This window comes from Gadus morhua, chromosome 8 (assembly GCF_902167405.1).
Source record: "Gadus morhua chromosome 8, gadMor3.0, whole genome shotgun sequence".
Classification (NCBI taxonomy): domain Eukaryota; kingdom Metazoa; phylum Chordata; class Actinopteri; order Gadiformes; family Gadidae; genus Gadus; species Gadus morhua.
Genome location: NC_044055.1, coordinates 27,348,538 through 27,367,926, shown reverse-complemented (window position 1 = coordinate 27,367,926; position 19,389 = coordinate 27,348,538). Strand labels below are relative to the sequence as shown.

The following is a 19,389-nucleotide window of genomic DNA, read 5'->3' as shown; positions in this document are numbered from 1 at the left end:
CACAAGGCTGATCTGAATGACACCATTCAGCCTCCCCCCCACACACACAGTTTTCTAGCAGACTACCAAACATTTCCCTGGTTTAGACATCTGGTCTATGTGGTTGGGCAGGTCATGAGGATGTTTATTTTGTGATTTGCAGGTCATGAGGGTGTTTTTTGTGATTTGCAGGTCATGATTGGGTTTATTTTGTGATTTGCAGGTCATAAGTGTGTTTTTTGTGATTGGCAGGTCATGAGTCTGGTGTCTGGGTTCGGTCCTTTGATCTCTGCGGGGATCTTCTCGGCGACACTGTCCTCCGCCCTTGCTTCGCTCGTCAGTGCTCCTAAAGTTTTCCAGGTCAGCCGGTCCCCCGTCCTGCACTGTTCAACACATCAGGTGTTGAACACCTGAGGTGCATTATTCAAGCCTGAATATACGTATATACATGCATAAGTCCTATTGTTTATAAAATAACAAACTTAAAGAATAAAAATTGCACGTAATGATTCAATGAATGGATGGATGGATGATTTGTGGAGGGATGGATGATGGGTGGATGATTGGTGGATGGATGATTGGTGGATGGATGGATGGATGATTAGATGATTGGTGGGTGGATGGATGATTGGTAGATCGATGAATGATTGGAGGATTGACGGATGATTGGATGGATGATGGATGGATGGATGAATGATTGGTGGATTGATGGATTGTTTGTTTTGTGTCCCTCTAGGCACTCTGTAAGGACAACATTTACCCTGGACTTGGTATGTTTGCAAAGGGTTATGGGAAAAACAACGAACCTCTGCGAGGCTACGTACTGACCTTCTGCATTGGCCTGGCCTTCATCCTGATTGGTAAGCTGAATTCCTCCTACGATGACTCAGACATCATTGACAGAAAGCTACACAGGCCAATCCAGACTCACAGATCCAGGACTGACATTCCTGGTCATGAATACAGTCCAAGTAACAGTTGCAGGGCAACACTCAAGTATTTTAAAGCTGTTTGGGCATTTTTTTATCCTTAAGATTTATTTATTTTTGATTTATTACCATTTTGTAATTTTAATGTCTCTGTAAACATGTACACATTTTGAACCACAGAAAGTGATTGGTAGTAGTCTATTAAAACCATTAGGCATATAAAAAGTTCATATATGAGACTATATGAGACAAAATGGGATCTCTAGCTACAGCAATTTATTCCCCTTTAAAATAGGTCTTTCTCTCTTTCCTAGCGGAGTTGAACATCATCGCTCCCATCATCTCCAACTTCTTCCTGGCGTCCTATGCTCTGATCAACTTCTCTGTGTTCCACGCCTCGCTAGCCAACTCCCCAGGTAACCCCTTGGAGTTAGTAACCTGTCACAGGAAACCATCTAACATAACTTAAACAAACCAGTCAGAACAGCTTTCAAACATTCAAACTTGATGGCCTAGCATAAACTTAAAGGTTGGGTATGGAATTCTCTTTTTTGGCCATTTTTGCAAAATTACTTGAAATACTTATCATGACCCACTTACAGCCACTGAGTTAGAAGTACAATAAATTAAATTAAAATTAAACAAGTCAATCATCTGTGGAACGGGCAGGGCTCGAAAAACTCCAGCCAATGATTTCCAGAACCACCGAGTGGCATTGGACAGTAAGTACGTCAATCAAACGGTCGTACTGCACTCCCCCTCCCCCCCCCCCCCGCGCGTGACCCCTTCGTACACGTACTCAAAGCTCGTGACCCAGAGCAAGCTTCTGTTTGTTGTTATCCTGCGGTAGCTACTGGAGCTAGCTAACTGGCCAATCCACATTTGGACCTAGCACTAGAAGACAACCCTAAACTCCAACCTAGCTAGCCTGGATCGCTCTCGCGCATCTGTGTTCGCGCTCGTGCATGATTGCGCGTCCATGTACTTGGAATGGGTGGAGTCAGAGTCAGCGTTGAAGGAGAGGGGGTAGGACTATTTGAGTTGTGTATTTTCAAAATCTGCTGGCGTTTCGCAAATCCCATACCCAACCTTTAACCTAAGTAAACCAGCTAGCCTAGCTAAACCTAACTAAATAAGCCACCTGGCATAGCTAAACCTAATTAAACCAACTAGCCTAGCTAAACCTAACCCAAATAAACCAGCTAGCCTAGCTTAACCTAAACATAGCTGTAGCTTTATCGTCATGGTAATTTTTTGGAGCTGTGCTGCTTGACATTAGAGGATGACATTGACTGACATCAAAATCCCCCGTGTCCATGACAATCTCCAAAAGAAGGGAAAGCCTCAGAGCTCAAACTAATGTTGGACTACCCTGTTTCTTGCTTACCAACTGAAATATTTTCAATGTTGTCGCTGACATTTTTGACATTGCTCGACGCCAACCAATCACATTGCAGTCTAGCTGCGTATGTACTGAATAAACAGTTGTATTACTAATAAATAGTTAATAAATATTCAATGCAACTATACTGACAGACAACAATGGAAAATTAAGAAAACTTGCATTTCAGAATATCATCAGCTTTCTAAATAGGTGTTTGTATCCGTTACATCGTGATCGCTCCCTCCGGCGACCAGCTGGCGAAAATGTTGATTCAGCCGAGGCTTGAGTCTAGACAGGCACTTGGAACCCCCACCCTTGCTCTGGAGCTGACTGCAACACATACCATGGACATGGGGCTTAAGACTTGAATGGGTCTATTTACCAGGACTGTGTTCTGCTGTTTCACCACAGGGTGGCGTCCCAGCTTTAAGTATTACAACAAGTGGGTGTCCCTGGCCGGGGCCGTGCTGTGCGTGGTCGTAATGTTCGTCATCAACTGGTGGGCCGCCCTCGTCACGCTTCTCATAGTCCTGGCCCTGTACATCTACGTCAGCTACAAGAAACCTGGTACAGACATGCACACACACACCACCTCTGGATGTGAACTGGTTTCTATTGGTTGCTAGAGTATTCTACTGTAGCTGTGAAGTGATTTATACTGGTTTATATGTTTTTCTAATGTAGATGTGAACTGCTTTCCACTGTGTTCTACTGTACGTTAAAACTGGTTTTATGCTTTTCACTACCCTGGTTCCACTGCATTGTAATGTTGATGTGACCTAGTTTCCGCCGGTAATAATAACATTGTGTTTTACTGTAGATGTGAACTGGGGCTCCTCCACCCAGGCCCTGATGTTTAATCAGGCTCTGACCCACTCCATCAATCTGACTGGGGTGGAGGACCATGTCAAGAACTTCAGGTCGGGCCGTAATTTACATGGCATAACATGGCATAACGTTGAAAATGAATGTATGAGTGTATTCTATGAAAATACCAACCACCTCAACATCAACCACCACCATCCTGTAGGCCCCAGTGTTTGGTGATGACCGGGTACCCCACGTCCCGCCCTGCCCTTGCCCACCTGGTGCACTCCTTCACCAAGAACGTGGGCCTGATGGTCTGTGGCCACATCAGGACTGTACGTACACATACGCATTCGCACTAGCGCACAATTATTAAAAAACACACAAGGGTTATTTTAGCATGAGCTATATCAGCATGTTGTGTAGCATTGCGCTATGTGTTAGCATGTTGTGGTATGTTTTAGCATGTTTTGTAACATTGTGCTATGTGTCACCATGTTGTGTAGCATTGTGCTATGTGTTAGCATGTTGTGTAGCATTGTGTTATGTGTTAGCGTGATGGGTAGCATAGTGCTGTGTGATAGATGTTCTATCGGTACACCATGTGTTCCAGGTGACCCGCCGGCCAAACTTTAAGGAGCTGGCCCAGGACCACGCCCGCTGCCAGCGCTGGCTCCATAAGAAACACATCAAAGCCTTCTATACCCCTGTGTTCTCTGACAACCTGCGGCACGGAACACAGGTGCTCCTACAGGTAAACACAGCCAGGGGGTCCTCCCCTAAGGTTTAGTCAAATTGGCCCAGAAACTTATATATTCCACTATAATAATAATAATAATAATATATTATATTAATATACACTACAGTATATATGTATATATCAGTGGAGGCTTCTCCATTAAGGAGAGGGAGGAAGATCCTCCTTAACATTGTTGAGAATAAAAAATGTAGATTGCCCAGACAACTGTAATGAATTAATGCCCTTAAATATGACTACTTTAATGCCTTTGAATTTATAATGTTAGTTTCCCTGGGTAAAGGGACATTAGCACCACCTATTTCCTATTGACAATTACTTCAGGGAGGAAGGTCCTCCCTCAGCCTCCGTTGACTCCCATTCATTTCCCCGAAAGTACTGGCGGCCGGTGAAGTAACATGGGTTTCAATGGTAGAGAGGAGAAAAGTCCTCCTCTGAGTGGGTGTGACCTTAAAGGTAAGGCCACACTGCACGCGCGTTGGCGTTGAAAATCGGCATTTTTGCATAGGGAACAATTGGAGTAGGCGCGTAGACGCGTTACACGCGTTAAAGCGGCGCGTTAGTGGCGTTAGACGCGGCATACGCACGTAATGACGCACGTAGGCGCACCAACGCGCCCACCGCACCAACGCGCAAAGTTACATTTTTTAAACTTTTGACGCGCCTACGCATGACGCTTAGCCGCAATAGCCAACCAGCGTGGAGCTTGACCCGACGTCACTGGCAAAGAGTAGTGACGCTTGCACTGAAGCATATGGCGGACATCTTTCTTTATTCTGGGTGGAAATAGTAACATAGTTACGCCATTAAAAACGTTTATGTAAACATTTTTTGCGAGAAATTTGCATTTTACTTTCATAATGTTCGCTCGGTGAATGTGAAGGATGTTTGGTTTGATAGTTATGACAAAGAGGGAACCCTCCATTCACTTGCATGACAGCGTCTCTGGTTGCTAAGCAACCTCAACGTCTTGGCGGACTATATCTCTGCTGATCAACACTACGAATGCTGGAAACAGACCAGACACACCATGTGAAGTTATTTAACCCGATTATTGTTATTTAAATCCGAGATTATTTAATCTAACCCGATCTAAGCTCTATCATTCACCCAAACACGGCGGCGTTTGGGTTTCCTACCTCGGACTCCTAAATCCAGCGCAGGCACAGGCGCGTCAGGCGCGTTGAACCATTTTTGTGACACACAATGATCAAGCGTCAAGCAGGCCCGGATTAAGCAGTCACAGGACCCTGTGCACAAATGTTGGATGCCCCCCCCCCCGAAAAAAAAACCCAGTGCTGTGGCAGGTGTTTTTTTTATTATTAATGATTAGGCCTATTGTAGCCTATGTCACAACAGAACAGAAATGTTTCTATTGCATATTATCAACAAAGCATTATATGCTAAAACAAGACAAAGAAACATTTAACAAAGCTAAATGATATGCTAAAACCATCACCATCAAAATGAAATACTTTAATTATTTGTTTATTCGATTTGTTTATTCAGTTTATACTAGCCTAGCCCTATCAACTTATGAATTGCTGAATGAACATATGAACATAGAGTTTTTTAATGTGACTGGCATCATCCCTTGGTCTCCTTTCTTCGCTCAGGATCCCCTATCACGGTCTGGTTGTCTGTCTTTCTGATTTCCCCACTTCTGTCCTCTCTTTCATCTTGATCCTTAAACTAGTACTCCTCTCCGCCAGGGTTTGTCTATATAATGAATGGCAATACATTACACGTAGAAGTTAGTAAACAGAAATAAGTCTGAATACAAATATGTAACATTAAATGAGAAATAATATATATATGTTTATGTCTCCCTCCCAGACGCACCTGTTAGAAAAACTTCTTACGGGCTCTCCTATTAGCAAAGTCAGTGATAACTTCATCGAGTTCCAGGCTCCTGAGTAGCTCCGTCTCGATGGCCATGAGTGACAGCGCGCTGAGGCGCTGTTGCGTCTGTGTCGTTCTAAGCTCATTTTTAATTCTGGCCAGATGTGAAAATGATCGTTCCCCTTCACAATTTGTCACAGGAAGGGTCAAAAAAATACGGAGAGCTATAAAAACGCTTGGGAAAGTTGATTGCATGTAACTATGTTGCACCAGCGGAACAGTAGTAAATACGTTGCGGAGATTTGGCGGGAGTAAGTTCATACCATACCCATTGATAAAATGTCAGTGCAACCGTATTAAATTCCCCCCTAAACAAACACCATCTGACACACAACATGAATGTAAAGTGAAGGCGCAGAGATCTTTACTTATGATGTACAATATACATTAATATGTGTTAATGAAAACACCAATGAACACAGTATTTCATCGATCAAACTGATTTTTAGAGAAACAGTGTAGTTTACAGCCTGTACAGTACATTCCGCTACACTCAAACAGGGGATACTTGGTAAACGTTTCTAATTGAAACCGAGGCAACCGGCGTGCGCTGATATTGACTCATTCGCAACTTAAAGGGGCCCGCCCGAAAAAATTAAAATAAAAAATTCGGACGAGTCTTGGGCCCTCTGGCTGGGCGGGGCCCTGGGCACGTGCCCATAAAACCCATTGGTTAATCCGGCCCTGGCGTCAAATTAGGCGCGTTATGCGCGTTTTTTAACCCGATTAACGAGTGTAGTGTGGCCTTAGCTTTAGGCCTCTGATTTGCGCAAAAATCTATTCGCACTGCGCTATGAACCAATAAGCAGGATCCCTGGCTGGTGAGCAATGTTGCCAGATTGGGTAGATTTCCCACCAAATTGGACTACTTTTAACCCATTAGGCTGGGAAAATTATCATTGGGCGGAAAATCTGCCCAATCTAGCAACGCTGTCGATAACAAACCCGCTCTGCCTGCATTGCAGCTCAGTTAGAGACGCAAAGCAGGTGAAATCATCTTAAGGTAGGGTTGCCGCAGTGTGGACATTTTCACACCGAGTAATACGCTCGTGTCAACACCGGTATTACCGGTATAAACGGTATTAACTTTGAAACTAGGTCAACCACCATCTCTCCGTCAACTCTCTCACACCCGGTGACAGCGGCTGGCAGCGCGCCAATTCTCGGCGTCTTATAACGTTCTATATATAATAGTATAATATAATTTTATGTATCATAATATCACGGCCAAAAGCTCTGTACGCCTCCGGATGGCCGTAGCACGGGGAGCTCACGTAGGGATTGGGCTTCGCAGGGTTTGTTTACCGGCGTTGCTATGGTTACCGATCTTGTAAGGAAGCGCGCCAATTCTCTTCCGCACAGAGCAGAACTGTAACTGTCTTAATTATAATTATATCGTTTTTTATTACTGAAAAAAATAAAATAAATAAACTCAGTGTTTATTTATTTAAAGAAATAAAGAAAAAATAATGTGCGTTACTGCATCAATTTGTATTAATCGCGTTAAAAATAAAATGAACGCATTAACTTGCCCAGCCCTAGTAATATATTTGGCTGCAGCCGCCAATTCAATATCATCATATCATACTCATGTATAGTCAGAATCACCAATAATCATAACCTGAATGTTTGTCTGATGCATATGCTCTAGATGCTGCTCCTAAACTGATTTAATGCACGCGTTCATCCACATATGCACAACCATGCGGTTCTTGAACTAAAGAAATCTGTAAATTCCAAGACAATTTCACCAAACTTCCTGTAATGTAAGGTAGAGGTTTTTGCAGTAATCTTATGTGCTGATGTGTCAGTTTTTGTGTAGTTTTGGATCCTAGTTTGTGTATGCCACAGTGGATGGCATAGTCGTGTAAACACATGTCATCACCACTGGCCCTATGTACTAGGCACATCTCTCTTTATTATGGTTAATTGTTTAACAGCTATCTGCTCATTTGGGTCATTACAATTCTTAGATATTGTTATAATAATAATAATACATTTAATTTAGAGGCGCCTTTCAAGGCATCCAAGGTCAGCTTACAGAGCATAAAATGTATGTTATATAAACAGACAGTTGCTCCGTATTTAACATGGAATCGATGCATCAGTGAGGATATTGCATTGTCAAATGCAATTTAACATTCTTTTAATTCAGCCTTTTTTAAATCTCGCAATGCCTTTAAACATCAGGCATGTCTGCCTAAGCTCAAATAAGCCTGCAAAGGCAAAGGGGTTTTATGGATGGCTACATAACTTACATGAGTAACCTATTCTGAACAAACTCTAAACTCTAAATCTTTCATGTTTTCAAAATGGAACTTAGGCTGGAGCTAATGTTCAATCTCAAATGAAAAGTTGCTGTCACTCCTTTACAAATGGAAAAAATGGAAAAAAAGCATGAAGAGAGTGAACTCTAACATTATGATTTAAATAATGCTTTAGGCAAAAAAATAAAGGCTCCATGGTCAGGGGCATAACTACATGGGCGTAACACCCCTGGTCGGAGAGTAAGTAAGTATATATATATATATATATATATATTAGAGCTGTCAAGCGATTAAAATATTTAATCGTGATTAATCGCATTAATGTCATAGTTAACTCTAATTAATCGCGATTAATCGCAAATTATTTTTCTATGCTAAATATCCCTTGATTTTTTTGTCCCATAATTCTTCTCATTTTAATTCTCTTATCAACATGGTGAAGTGCATCGGCTTGCCTTGTGCAAATGATTTTTTATTGATAACAACATTGGCATATACACTGATCAAAACAGGACGATACAAAAAAAGAGCCTATAGTGCAATTAAACGACTGCTTTGAACAAATGTCATTTGAACATAGCAGTCAGGCTACTGCTTCTTTGTTTTGAGCCAAAGAAAAAAAAAAAAAAAAAATTGTTTTTGTTTTTTTTTATAAAATAATTGCGTTAATCGCGCGCTAAAATTTTTAACGCCGTTAAATTTGGTTTGCGTTAACGCCGTTAATAACGCGTTTAACTGACAGCTCTAATATATATATATATATATATATATATATATATATCTTGTCTTTATATTATGAATATTTTAATATTTTCTGGTTATGTTATACCTGATCCACACTTACACATTGGTGGAAGTGGATTTTTAACCAACCCAGTCGCCAAGAAAAAACGTTGACGGTGTACGTTTCCATGAACACTGGATACGTAGCATTTCAACGTAAAAAATAGCGTGTTATACCTACAGTATCCACGCGTGCCGCTGTGGAGGCGGGTTTCGGGGTTTGGGTTTCACGGCTTTCGCGGCAAATTGTGGACACAATTGTTTAGGGGGGGGGGGGGGGGGGGGAGGTAGACTGTTGTTGACCGGGGGGGGGGGGGGGGGGGGGGGAGACACGTTTGTTGAGGGGGAGGGGGACGACACGATTGTAGGGGGGGGGGGGGGGACACGTTTGTTGAGGGGGGGGGGGGGGGAGACACGTTTGTAGGGGGGGGGCACGCTCGACAACGAGAGTTGGTTTTTATTGAACGCTCGACAACGAGAGTTGGTTTTTATTGAACGAGACTTCAACACGGAACAGCTGCACGAAACGATGGTCACGTGACGGTGTCGCCAACAATGAACACACGAACAATGTTAATAGAACAACACACAACCACATAACATCCCGAACCCATTAACCCCACTTAATCCTAACAACAAAACAAGTTAACAAAAGCCCCTTTTGTCAACTGACAACCCCAATTCCCAGAATCCCCCGCGGCTCCGGAACACGGCGTAGCCTATATTAATCTTTATTATCTGAATGGGAAATGCAATATTTTAGGAGAGATACACCATTAAACGCGTTTCTAATGACATTTCTAGCGAGAAATGTACATTTTCCTTACATAATCTTCAGCAGGTGAATGTGTATGATCTTGATTAATCTTTATTATCTGAATGGGAAATGCAATATTTTAGGACCGATTCACCGTTAAACGTGTTTCTAATAACATTTCTAGCGAGAAATATACTTTTTACTTTCATAATCTTCAGTCAGTGATTGTGTCTGATCTTTAGTTTTATAGTTATTAGGATTTGATCGGCTCGCTCGCATGTTTCAACGACGTCAGGTTGTTAGGAATAGGGACGCTGCTTTCGCTAAACTAACAGCTCACGTGCTTCCTGCGTTTGTGTTATTAAACTGTTACTTTATGTAACTTTTAATGATATCATCTTGTTAGAAACACGTATATCTGAGAGCCAACCCAGTCGCCAAAAGCATACGTTGACAGTGTACGTTTCGTGAACACTGGATTAGGTTGCATTTCAACATAAAATAGCGTGTTATACACACACACGCACGCACGCACACACACACAAGCACACGCACGCACACGCACGCACAGACACACACAGACACACACACACACACACACACACACACACACACGCACACGGTGCATTTCGCTGCTAAAAAAAACAAAAAATTATTCCCTCAAATATTATTACTAAAGAACCGTTTTCCAAAGAACGAAATGTAAACCAATGCATTCTGAATGGGAGTGTTTCTCAGATTTTTCCATGCTACACAGAACGAAATGTAAACCCATGCAAATAAAGACTTCATGGTCATAATAATTTAAATATCATTAATCTCCTGAGTGTGTTGGGTGGTATTCTATTTTTTTCAACGGGGCTGGTGCCGTCTCCTTTTGACCTTTTGACCCCAGACTTCTGGGGGAATAGCTGAATCAATTCATTAGTCAATCAGAAGCATGTAAATATCTTCCCGGTGGCGTAGGAGGACGAACAAGGAGTCCTTCAACCTGTTTAATGGTAGTAATTAGCTGTCGAAATTGGAGGCCTTAATCAATAATGAGCAGCTATTGATTTGCTTCCCGATAAAAATTTGTGACAAATGACATGTTATTTAGCATCTACACGTTGAGCTGAGTCCAATGACACCAAGCATGACACTCTAGCTAATGGTAACATGTATTTTACATGGTACACCTAGGTCTAGGACATGATCTCGGTGCAGCAAGAGGGCGAGCTTGATCTCATTGGACTCAGCTTAACGTGTAGATGCTAATTAAAGGCCCACTATGCAACTTCGGGCATTTCTTGGCTGTTTTCTTGGTTTTGGCACGCACATTTCTCTACACAGCGCCCCCTACAGCTTCGTAGTAGATATTTCACAACACTGTCGTAACAACTCGTTGACGACCCTTCCCCATGCAGTTCTACGCGAGCCATGTGCATTTGTTTTCAAAGAAGCCGGCGAATGCGTGGAGCCATGTCCGAAGTAGATGTTCATAAAGTGTAGGCAAGGTTATCCATTTTTAAAAGGTGTATTTGTATTGCAATAAACATAAATCCATCCTTTTTTATAGTTGACGGGGAGAATGTATATCCTAGATTATAATTGTTATATCTTAGGTTGAACAGAACAATCAGTGTAAGAGGTTTGGCTTGTATCTGTGGGACGAGACGGACGAACAGCAAAACACCCATGGAAACAAAGGTGTTTATATGGTTGCAACCAAGCAAGCTAGAAACATACAGGGCTCACAACAAAACGGTCGAGAAAACAATTTTTACTGGGCTCACAACAAAATGGTTGAGCAAATACATTTGTACAGAGACTATCAACATCAAGAATACCACGAAGACAAAGTTCACCCAAAGGTACTTTCAATTTCAAAAGCAACACGGCCGAGTCGGCGTCTGATTTGCAGTCTTTTTCTTTCAGTTCACGCTATTCCTGAAAAGCTTGCTCAACGTTTACTCGTGTCTGGCCTCTCTGTCGGTCAGTCTCCCTTTTCTCTTCTTCTGTTCCTCCGACATTGGGTTTCTCTGTCTCTTTTTAGTCGGCTGATCTATGATGAATATAACAATCCCTTAGTTACTTGTGTTTATATCGAGCCGGTTCCGCGTTTGGGGGTCTGTGCCGTAAAGCACCAACGCCCGGAGTTCAGAACTTTCAACGCTCCAACGCGTGACGCTTAGCCACGATAGCCAATCAGCGTGGAGCTTGACCCGACATCACCGACAGAGAGTAGTGACCCTTGCACAGAAGCATACGGCCGACATCTTTCTTTATTCTGGGGGTGGAAATACTAGTAACATAGTTACGCCATTAAATGCGTTTATGGAAACATTTTTAGCGAGAAATCTGCATTTTACTTTCATAATGTTCGCTCGGTGAATGTGAAGGATGTTTGGTTTGATAGTTATGACGAAGAGTGAACGCTCCGTTCACTTGCATCGACAGAGTCTCTGGTTGCTAAGCAACCTCAACGTCTTGGCGGACTATTTCTCTGTTTAGTTAGCCCAAGTGAAGGAGTTCAAGTACCTCGGGGTCTTGTTCGCGAGTGAGGGTACTATGGAGAGTGAGATTGGCCGGAGAATCAGAGCAGCGGGGGCGGTATTGCGTTCGCTTTACCGCACCGTTGTTACGAAAAGAGAGCTGAGCCGCAAGGCAAAGCTCTCGATCTACCGGTCGATCTTCGTTCCTATCCTCACCTATGGTCATGAGGGTTGGGTGATGGCCGAAAGGACGAGATCGCGGGTACAAGCGGCCGAGATGAGTTTTCTCAGAAGGGTGGCTGGCGTCTCGGGATAGGGTGAGAAGCTCAGTCATCCGTGAGGAACTCGGATTAGAGCAGCTGCTCCTTTACTTAGAAAGGAGTCAGCTGAGGTGGTTCGGGCATCTGGCAAGGATGCCCACTGGGCGCCTCCATTGGGAGGTGTTTCAGGCACGTCCAGTGGGGAAGAGACCTCGGGGAAGACCCTGGACTAGGTGGAGACCTCGGGGAAGACTCTGGACTAGGTGGATAGATTATATCTCAACACTGGCCTGGGAATGCCTCGGGATCCCCCCGTCAGAACTGGTCAATGTGGCCCGGGAAAGGGAAGTCTGGAGCCCCCTGCTTGAGCTGCTCCCCCCGCGACCCGACCCCGGGTAAACGGATGACGATGAGATGAGATCGTTATTTATATCCGAGATTATTTAATCTAACCCGATCTAAACTCTATCATGCACCCAAACACGGCGGCGTTTGGGTTTCCTACCTCGGACTCTAGCGCAGCCACAGGCGCGTTGGGCGCGTTGAACCATTTTTGTGACACACAATGATCAAGCGTCAGGTTAGGCGCGTTACTCGCGTTATCCAACGCGAGTAACGCGGTTGGTGTGGCCGTACCATTAGTCGATTGATCCATGATGAATGCAACAATTGCCTCGCAACTGGCTGTTTATATCTAGCCGGTGCCATGTTTGGGTGTGTGTCTGTGCCGTAAAGCATTTTCGAAACTACAATCTGACTACATTTTCGAGGATACTTCCGGTGCGTCACATCCGGATTGTGTCGGTCCGAACAGAGCAAGTTGCATATGCGCTTTTTTCACTGGAGAGGCGACATGGGTAAATGACACACCCACCAATCGACCCAGAAATGGATGCAGAACCATCAGCATAACTCTCAACCTGCATACTTAATGTAATTTTGGCTAAAAAGTTGCATAGTGGGCCCTTTAACATGTAATTTGTCAAAAATCTCCATCGGGAAGCAAATCTATAGCTGGTCATTATTGATAAAGGCCTCCAAAATCGACAGCTAATTACTACCCCGAAACATATTCAAATATGATCATGTGTGGCACTGTTGCAATCGTCTCGAAACGTAGATGTCAAAGGACACCTTGTTTGCCCTGTTGCACGACCGGGAAGATATTTTCATACTTCTAATGGATTGATTCATATTTTAAGGTTCTCGGAGTGAGACTTTAAGCGGCTGCAGCAGAAGTGTTGAGACGAAAGATGATATCAAGACATTAATAGAATATTCCCATTCACATTATGATTCTTCGTCATAACATCCGACCAAACATACTTTACATTCACCGAGCGAAGATTATGAAAGTCCAGGCCCCCCCTTCCTGCACTCGGGGTCCGACCGGGCCAAGTTTCGGTGCGGGGTTCCAGTTAGGCCTAGAATATGGTAATCAAATTTCAGGGCGGTAGGACCTTCCTATCTCAAAAACTGTTTTTCCACCACATTCTGAACCATTAGGTCTCGCAGGCAACACTTCTGAAGGGGCTTTGTCCAAATGACAGTCCATTTGGGAAAACTTTTTTTCTCTATGGGCTAGAACTACAAATCTTGGATATGTCGTTCTCGGGGCCCCGGGAAATGTGTGTAACATTTTAGCATCCCTAGCTATCTCGAAAAGGCCGGAAAAGGGGCGTGACCTCCAACAGTACAGTCACTGTACATAAGACAGAGGTTAGTTTCTAGGCCCCATTTTTTGCGGGATGGAGGTGTACATTTGTGGCTTAATGTGTGTAGACACAGCTGGCCTGTGGCCACGTCTTTGAAGTCTGGGGTCAAAGGTCAAAAGGAGCCGGCACCACGCCGCTTATGAGATAACAAAAAGTGAATCTGTATTCTCTCATAACATTTTGTCATTATTGAAGAGAGGCCTGATTCTCAGATATGCATGTTGGACTGTTAGGGTATAGGTCTGGGAAGAACTTCAGGCCAAAATCTTGCAAGCGAGCCGCTGGGTGCAGGTGCAACGAGATGTAGCACTTGCTGAGTCATTTCCTGTAGGGCTGGAGCCACAGGTTGAAGCGTATATGCGTCCTTTTGAAACCCCCTTTGATATATAAGAGACCCCAAGGTACAGTTTACTTAAATGTTCTCGCCTCAGTCACCTATTGCATCACTTCCTTTAGGGCTTCGGCCTCCTAATTGATCATTGTAGTATAATTGAATGCCCTCTTTCATATTATATGATACTTCCACCACTGGGACGTGGCAACAACTCTCCAAATCCATATGGGGTTGGGGGATGCTTTTGGACGGTAGGGGTGTACACTAGACATAAATAGGAAGCAAACTCAGGAGAAGGAATGACCTCTCACAAATATTTATGAATAAATTGTTTTCAAATAACCCTGCCTCGTTAAATCAATGAACTTGGTGTTTTGCTTTCAAAAATAGGTTATAGAAGAAGTCTAAACTGCAGAAAATAAAAACATCCAAGCTGCCTTTTAAGGATACCTCGGAATATCTGTCTATTTTTTAACCGTCGGACCCCAGTTTACGACAAAAACAACACAATTTACGGCAGCTCCTTTGCCGCGTGGTTTTTAGAGCCATGTAAGGATTAGAGGGGGCGGTCGATAGCAACCACCATAGCAACCATGACGGTCAAGTGACTGGATGCAGCCCCGTTGAAAAAAATAGAATACCACCCAACACACTCAGGAGATTAATGATATTTAAATTATTATGACCATGAAGTCTTTATTTGCATGGGTTTACATTTCGTTCTGTGTAGCATGGAAAAATCTGAGAAACACTCCCATTCAGAATGCATTGGTTTACATTTCGTTCTTTGGAAAACGGTTCTTTAGTAATGATATTTCAGGGAATTTTTGTTGTTGTTTTAGCAGCGAAATGCACCGGTGTGCGTGTGTGTGTGTGTGTCTGTGTCTGTGTCTGTGCGTGCGTTGTGCGTGTGTGTGATTGTGTGTGTGCGTGCGTGTGTGTATAACACGCTATTTTATGTTGAAATGCGACCCCACCCAGTGTTCACGAAACGTTCACTGTCAACGTATGCTTTTGGCGACTGGGTTGGCTCTCAGATATACGTGTTTCTAACAAGATGATATCATTAAAAGTTACATAAAGTAACAGTTTAATAACACAAACGCAGGAAGCACGTGAGCTGCTAGTTTAGCGAAAGCAGCGTCCCTATTCCTAACAACCTGACGTCGTTGAAGCATGCGAGCGAGCCGATCAAATCCTAATAACTATAAAACTAAAGATCAGACACAATCACTGACTGAATATTTATGCAAGTAAAAAGTTATATTTCTCGCTAGAAATGTTAACGGTGAATCGGTCCTAAAATATTGCATTTCCCATTCAGATAATAAAGATTAATAAAGATCATACACATTCACTGACTGAAGATTATGTAAGGAAAATGTACATTTCTTGCTAGAAATGTCATTAGAAACGCTGTTTAATGGTTTATCTGTCCTAAAATATTGCATTTCCCATTCAGATAATAAAGATTAATATAAGCTACGCCGTGTTCCGGAGCCGCGGGGGATTCTGGGAATTGGGGTTGTCAGTTGACAAATGGGGCTTTTGTTAACTTGTTTGTTGTTAGGATTAAGGGGGTTAATGGGTTCGGGATGTTATGTGGTTGTGTGTTGTTCTATTAACATTGTTCGTGTGTTCATTGTTGTCGACACCGTCACGTGACCATCGTTTCGTGCAGCTGTTCCGTGTGAAGTCTCGTTCAATAAAAACCAACTCTCGTTGTCGAGCGTTCAATAAAAACCAACTCTCGTTGTCGAGCGTGCCCCCCCCTACAAACGTGTCTCCCCCCCCCCCCCCCCCCCCCCCCCCCCCCCCCCCCCCCCCCCCCCCCCCCCCCCCCCCCCCCCCCCCCCCCCCCCCCCCCCCCCCCCCCCCCCCCCCCCCCCCCCCCCCCCCCCCCCCCCCCCTCAACAAACGTGTCGTCGTCCCCCCCCTCAACAAACGTGCTCCCCCCCTCCCCGGTCAACAACAGTCTACCTCCCCCCCCCCCCTAAACAATCCACAGTGTCCACAATTTGCCGCGAAAGCCGTGAAACCCAAACCCGAAACCCGCCTCCACAGCGGCACGCGTGGATACTGTAGGTATAACACGCTATTTTTTACGTTGAAATGCTACGTATCCAGTGTTCATGGAAACGTACACCGTCAACGTTTTTTCTTGGCGACTGGGTTGTTTTTAACGCACAGATAGCTAGGCTACATATCTTGTTATAACGATAATTGAATAAAAGCTACATGGTCTACTTATAATATTATAACTAAAGATTTTTGTATTTATATATATGTATAATCTATATTTTAATATTTAATTAATACAATATTAAACCAATTTAATCGGGTGATTTCTTTCGACTTCAGAAGGGGGGGCGGGCTGTGCAGTGCACGCTCTAGTATACAGTTCTTGTTATAGCGATAATTGAATAAATGCTACATGGTCTACTTCAGTGGCGTCACTATATGCTATTTTATTCGGTGCTAAAGCCCCGGATATTATTTAATTAGCCGGTAAACATATCTATATTTAATGCTATATTTACTGGTAACTATGGAATGCATCAATTCAATTCAGTCTAGAAGTGATGAAATCATTGTAGTCACTTATAGATTAGTTATTTAGAAAGAAACATGGGGATTCCTGGGACATCTCAAAATAAAGTAATCCTTCTGGCAAGAGAATAAACAGTTTAAAAACATAACCAGACTGTTTACCACCTCAAGTGAATTAACCTATCCTATCCCCAGTCAGATCCACATATATTTATAAGGTCTGTCTCACTTGTATTTCTTTTACTCTGAAAGTGTTCCCAAAGACAGTGGTAGACGGGGAATCGTGTATTTGACTTTTTGTGTAAAGGAAAATCAATAGTATAATGTAATATATGATATAATATGTAATATATACTATAATAATATATAATATAAATGTAATAATAAAAATAATAATCGTCCTTCAACCAATCAGACCAACGATCGCTTCGATCGCAACAATCGCTTCCCTGTCGTCATGGTGTTAAACCAGCCAATAACGCCCCAGAGGGAAAAAATGCCTGGTGATTGGCTCCAGTAAAAGCGGATCAGAAACAGTAAGAAATGTATTGCTCTCCAGACCCTGCTGCAGAGCGAATTCAAATCACGGGCAGAACGGACTGGGGTAACCCAGTCTATCACCGTAGCCTATCTCAACTATAACTTTTCATATTAATCGCATCGTTTGCTGCGTTACTAACGTTATCTATGCTGACTTAGGCTTGTTCAATATCAATAACGTTGAGTTCATAAGGGCTAACATTATCTTTTCTGATTTAACAGTAATTTCGGGCAGGTGTTTTTGAGCACAAACCTATATCATACTAAACTTTATTGTAAAACTGTCGCCGACCGTCTTCTCAGTGCCAAATATCCCCCTGCTTCGGGTCTTCCTTTGATAGCCGTGTTGAGAGGAGGAGCGGGTGAATCAGCTGTTTATAAGTGTACCCGCGCACCACTGGCATGAATGCGGTTCAATACGAATGCATGAATGCGCTTGACTCTGTGTGTGCGTGTTCGTGTGCGTATGCCTGTGTGCATAGGCGTCGATTACGGGGGGGACATGTCCCCCCCCACTATTTAAAATACGAATTTTGTCCCCACCACTTTTAAAAATGTGCAAACCAATTGCGACTGAAAAAAATCCCCACATACTGAAGCGAAATCGTCGAGTCTAAAATCATGTGATAGGCGCGCACGAAGACATCATTTATTAGATAGGCCTACCTAATAAACCGTTGGAACCAAGGGCGTCAGTTTGTTTTTAGAAGTGGTGGGGACAATAACCATAAGCTTGAGTGTGGTCTGAAAAGTGCTGGGTACCCTTATGTAAGCTATTCATCCATTCAACGCTGCATTACAATATGCTGTACAGTGTATTGTCAGGTGTTGAAATTATTCGAATACTGGTTCGGAAAATTAGTATTTGAAGCTTAAATCAGTATTCGGAGCTTCGTTATTTTTTTTTTTTTCACGTACGTGACTTTACCAGAGCGAGGGAGGGAGGCAAACTATAAGCGTCAGCGACACCAAGCAGAGAAGCGAGAGAGGTTGAGGAAGAATAGATATCTTGTTTCCCCTTTACTTTATAACACAACATTAGCGGGATCTCTGGAGGAAAAGTAATACTTAAAACCTTAGCTTAGTTGTTTGTTTACGTTCGCTGTACAGCGCCGCGCCAATCAACTGTTTACTGGCTTGCTGCAGAGCGTGAGCGTCTTGGGAATACCCGGTCAATATAATGGATATAATATGGACACATAAGACAATCAATATTCGGTAATTTGTTATGGATTTATTGTACAAATTCCCTGAAAAGATGCACGTTCAGGATGAATTAAAAAGCTCCCGTAAGGGCTGAGATGGCAGAGAACAGCTGATTTGGAACGGAGCAACAGCTGTTCGCTTTCACGGGGAAAAACGAAGGAACTTCAACCTACTTCGGCCTACTAATTAACGTTCAAAAGCTATTAAATCTTCAAAAAAATATGCAGATATTGTCAAAATCGGTTCCAGGGAGTATATAAGGATTATTAATGTTGTTTTTGATGGTTGTTTTTTTCTGGAACGAGTATTCGAATATTCGCTCGTAAAAACCAACGAGTATTCGAAGCCTGAAAAATGGCATTCGGGCCAGCCCTATGAAGATCCTATTCGAACAATAAAAGTTGAAAACCACAGTTTGTGTTTTGGCTTGTTTTGCAAAATGGCGTTGGAAACACCAGGGTATTGGCTCGGGATATGTAGGCCTAATACTAATACACACAGGACAAAGAACAGTGTTGGCAATTTAACACTTATCTTGACATCAACAAAGTTTACCAGACAAACAATGCCAGACTGTAAAGGGGGTACGAAATGAAACGAGGTACTGAGCATCAGCCTTTTGAAGACGAGCAAGGGCTGCTGGTAGCATATGTTATGCTGCATTAAAAAAATAAGAAAAATACAAGCACCCAGAGGAGAATTACATCTGCCAAATCCTGACCACCAGTAAACACTTGCGAAGGAC

The 19,389-nt window shown here is 43.1% G+C and overlaps 1 protein-coding gene across 2 annotated transcripts in view; it reads left to right on the top strand.

Moving 5' to 3' along the window:
- LOC115549109 (solute carrier family 12 member 2) overlaps positions 1–19,389 on the top strand; it is a 130,749-nt gene that overhangs the window by 70,413 nt on the left and 40,947 nt on the right. For both annotated transcript variants that reach the window (XR_003977697.1, XM_030364122.1), the window contains exons 11-17: positions 232–339; positions 716–839; positions 1,223–1,324; positions 2,704–2,859; positions 3,113–3,212; positions 3,323–3,434; positions 3,713–3,853. Coding sequence is in view for 1 of the 2 variants with exons in the window: in XM_030364122.1 (XP_030219982.1) it covers positions 232–339; positions 716–839; positions 1,223–1,324; positions 2,704–2,859; positions 3,113–3,212; positions 3,323–3,434; positions 3,713–3,853 (843 nt within the window). In the remaining variant the exon portion in view is untranslated. The remainder of the gene's footprint in view (positions 1–231; positions 340–715; positions 840–1,222; positions 1,325–2,703; positions 2,860–3,112; positions 3,213–3,322; positions 3,435–3,712; positions 3,854–19,389) is intronic.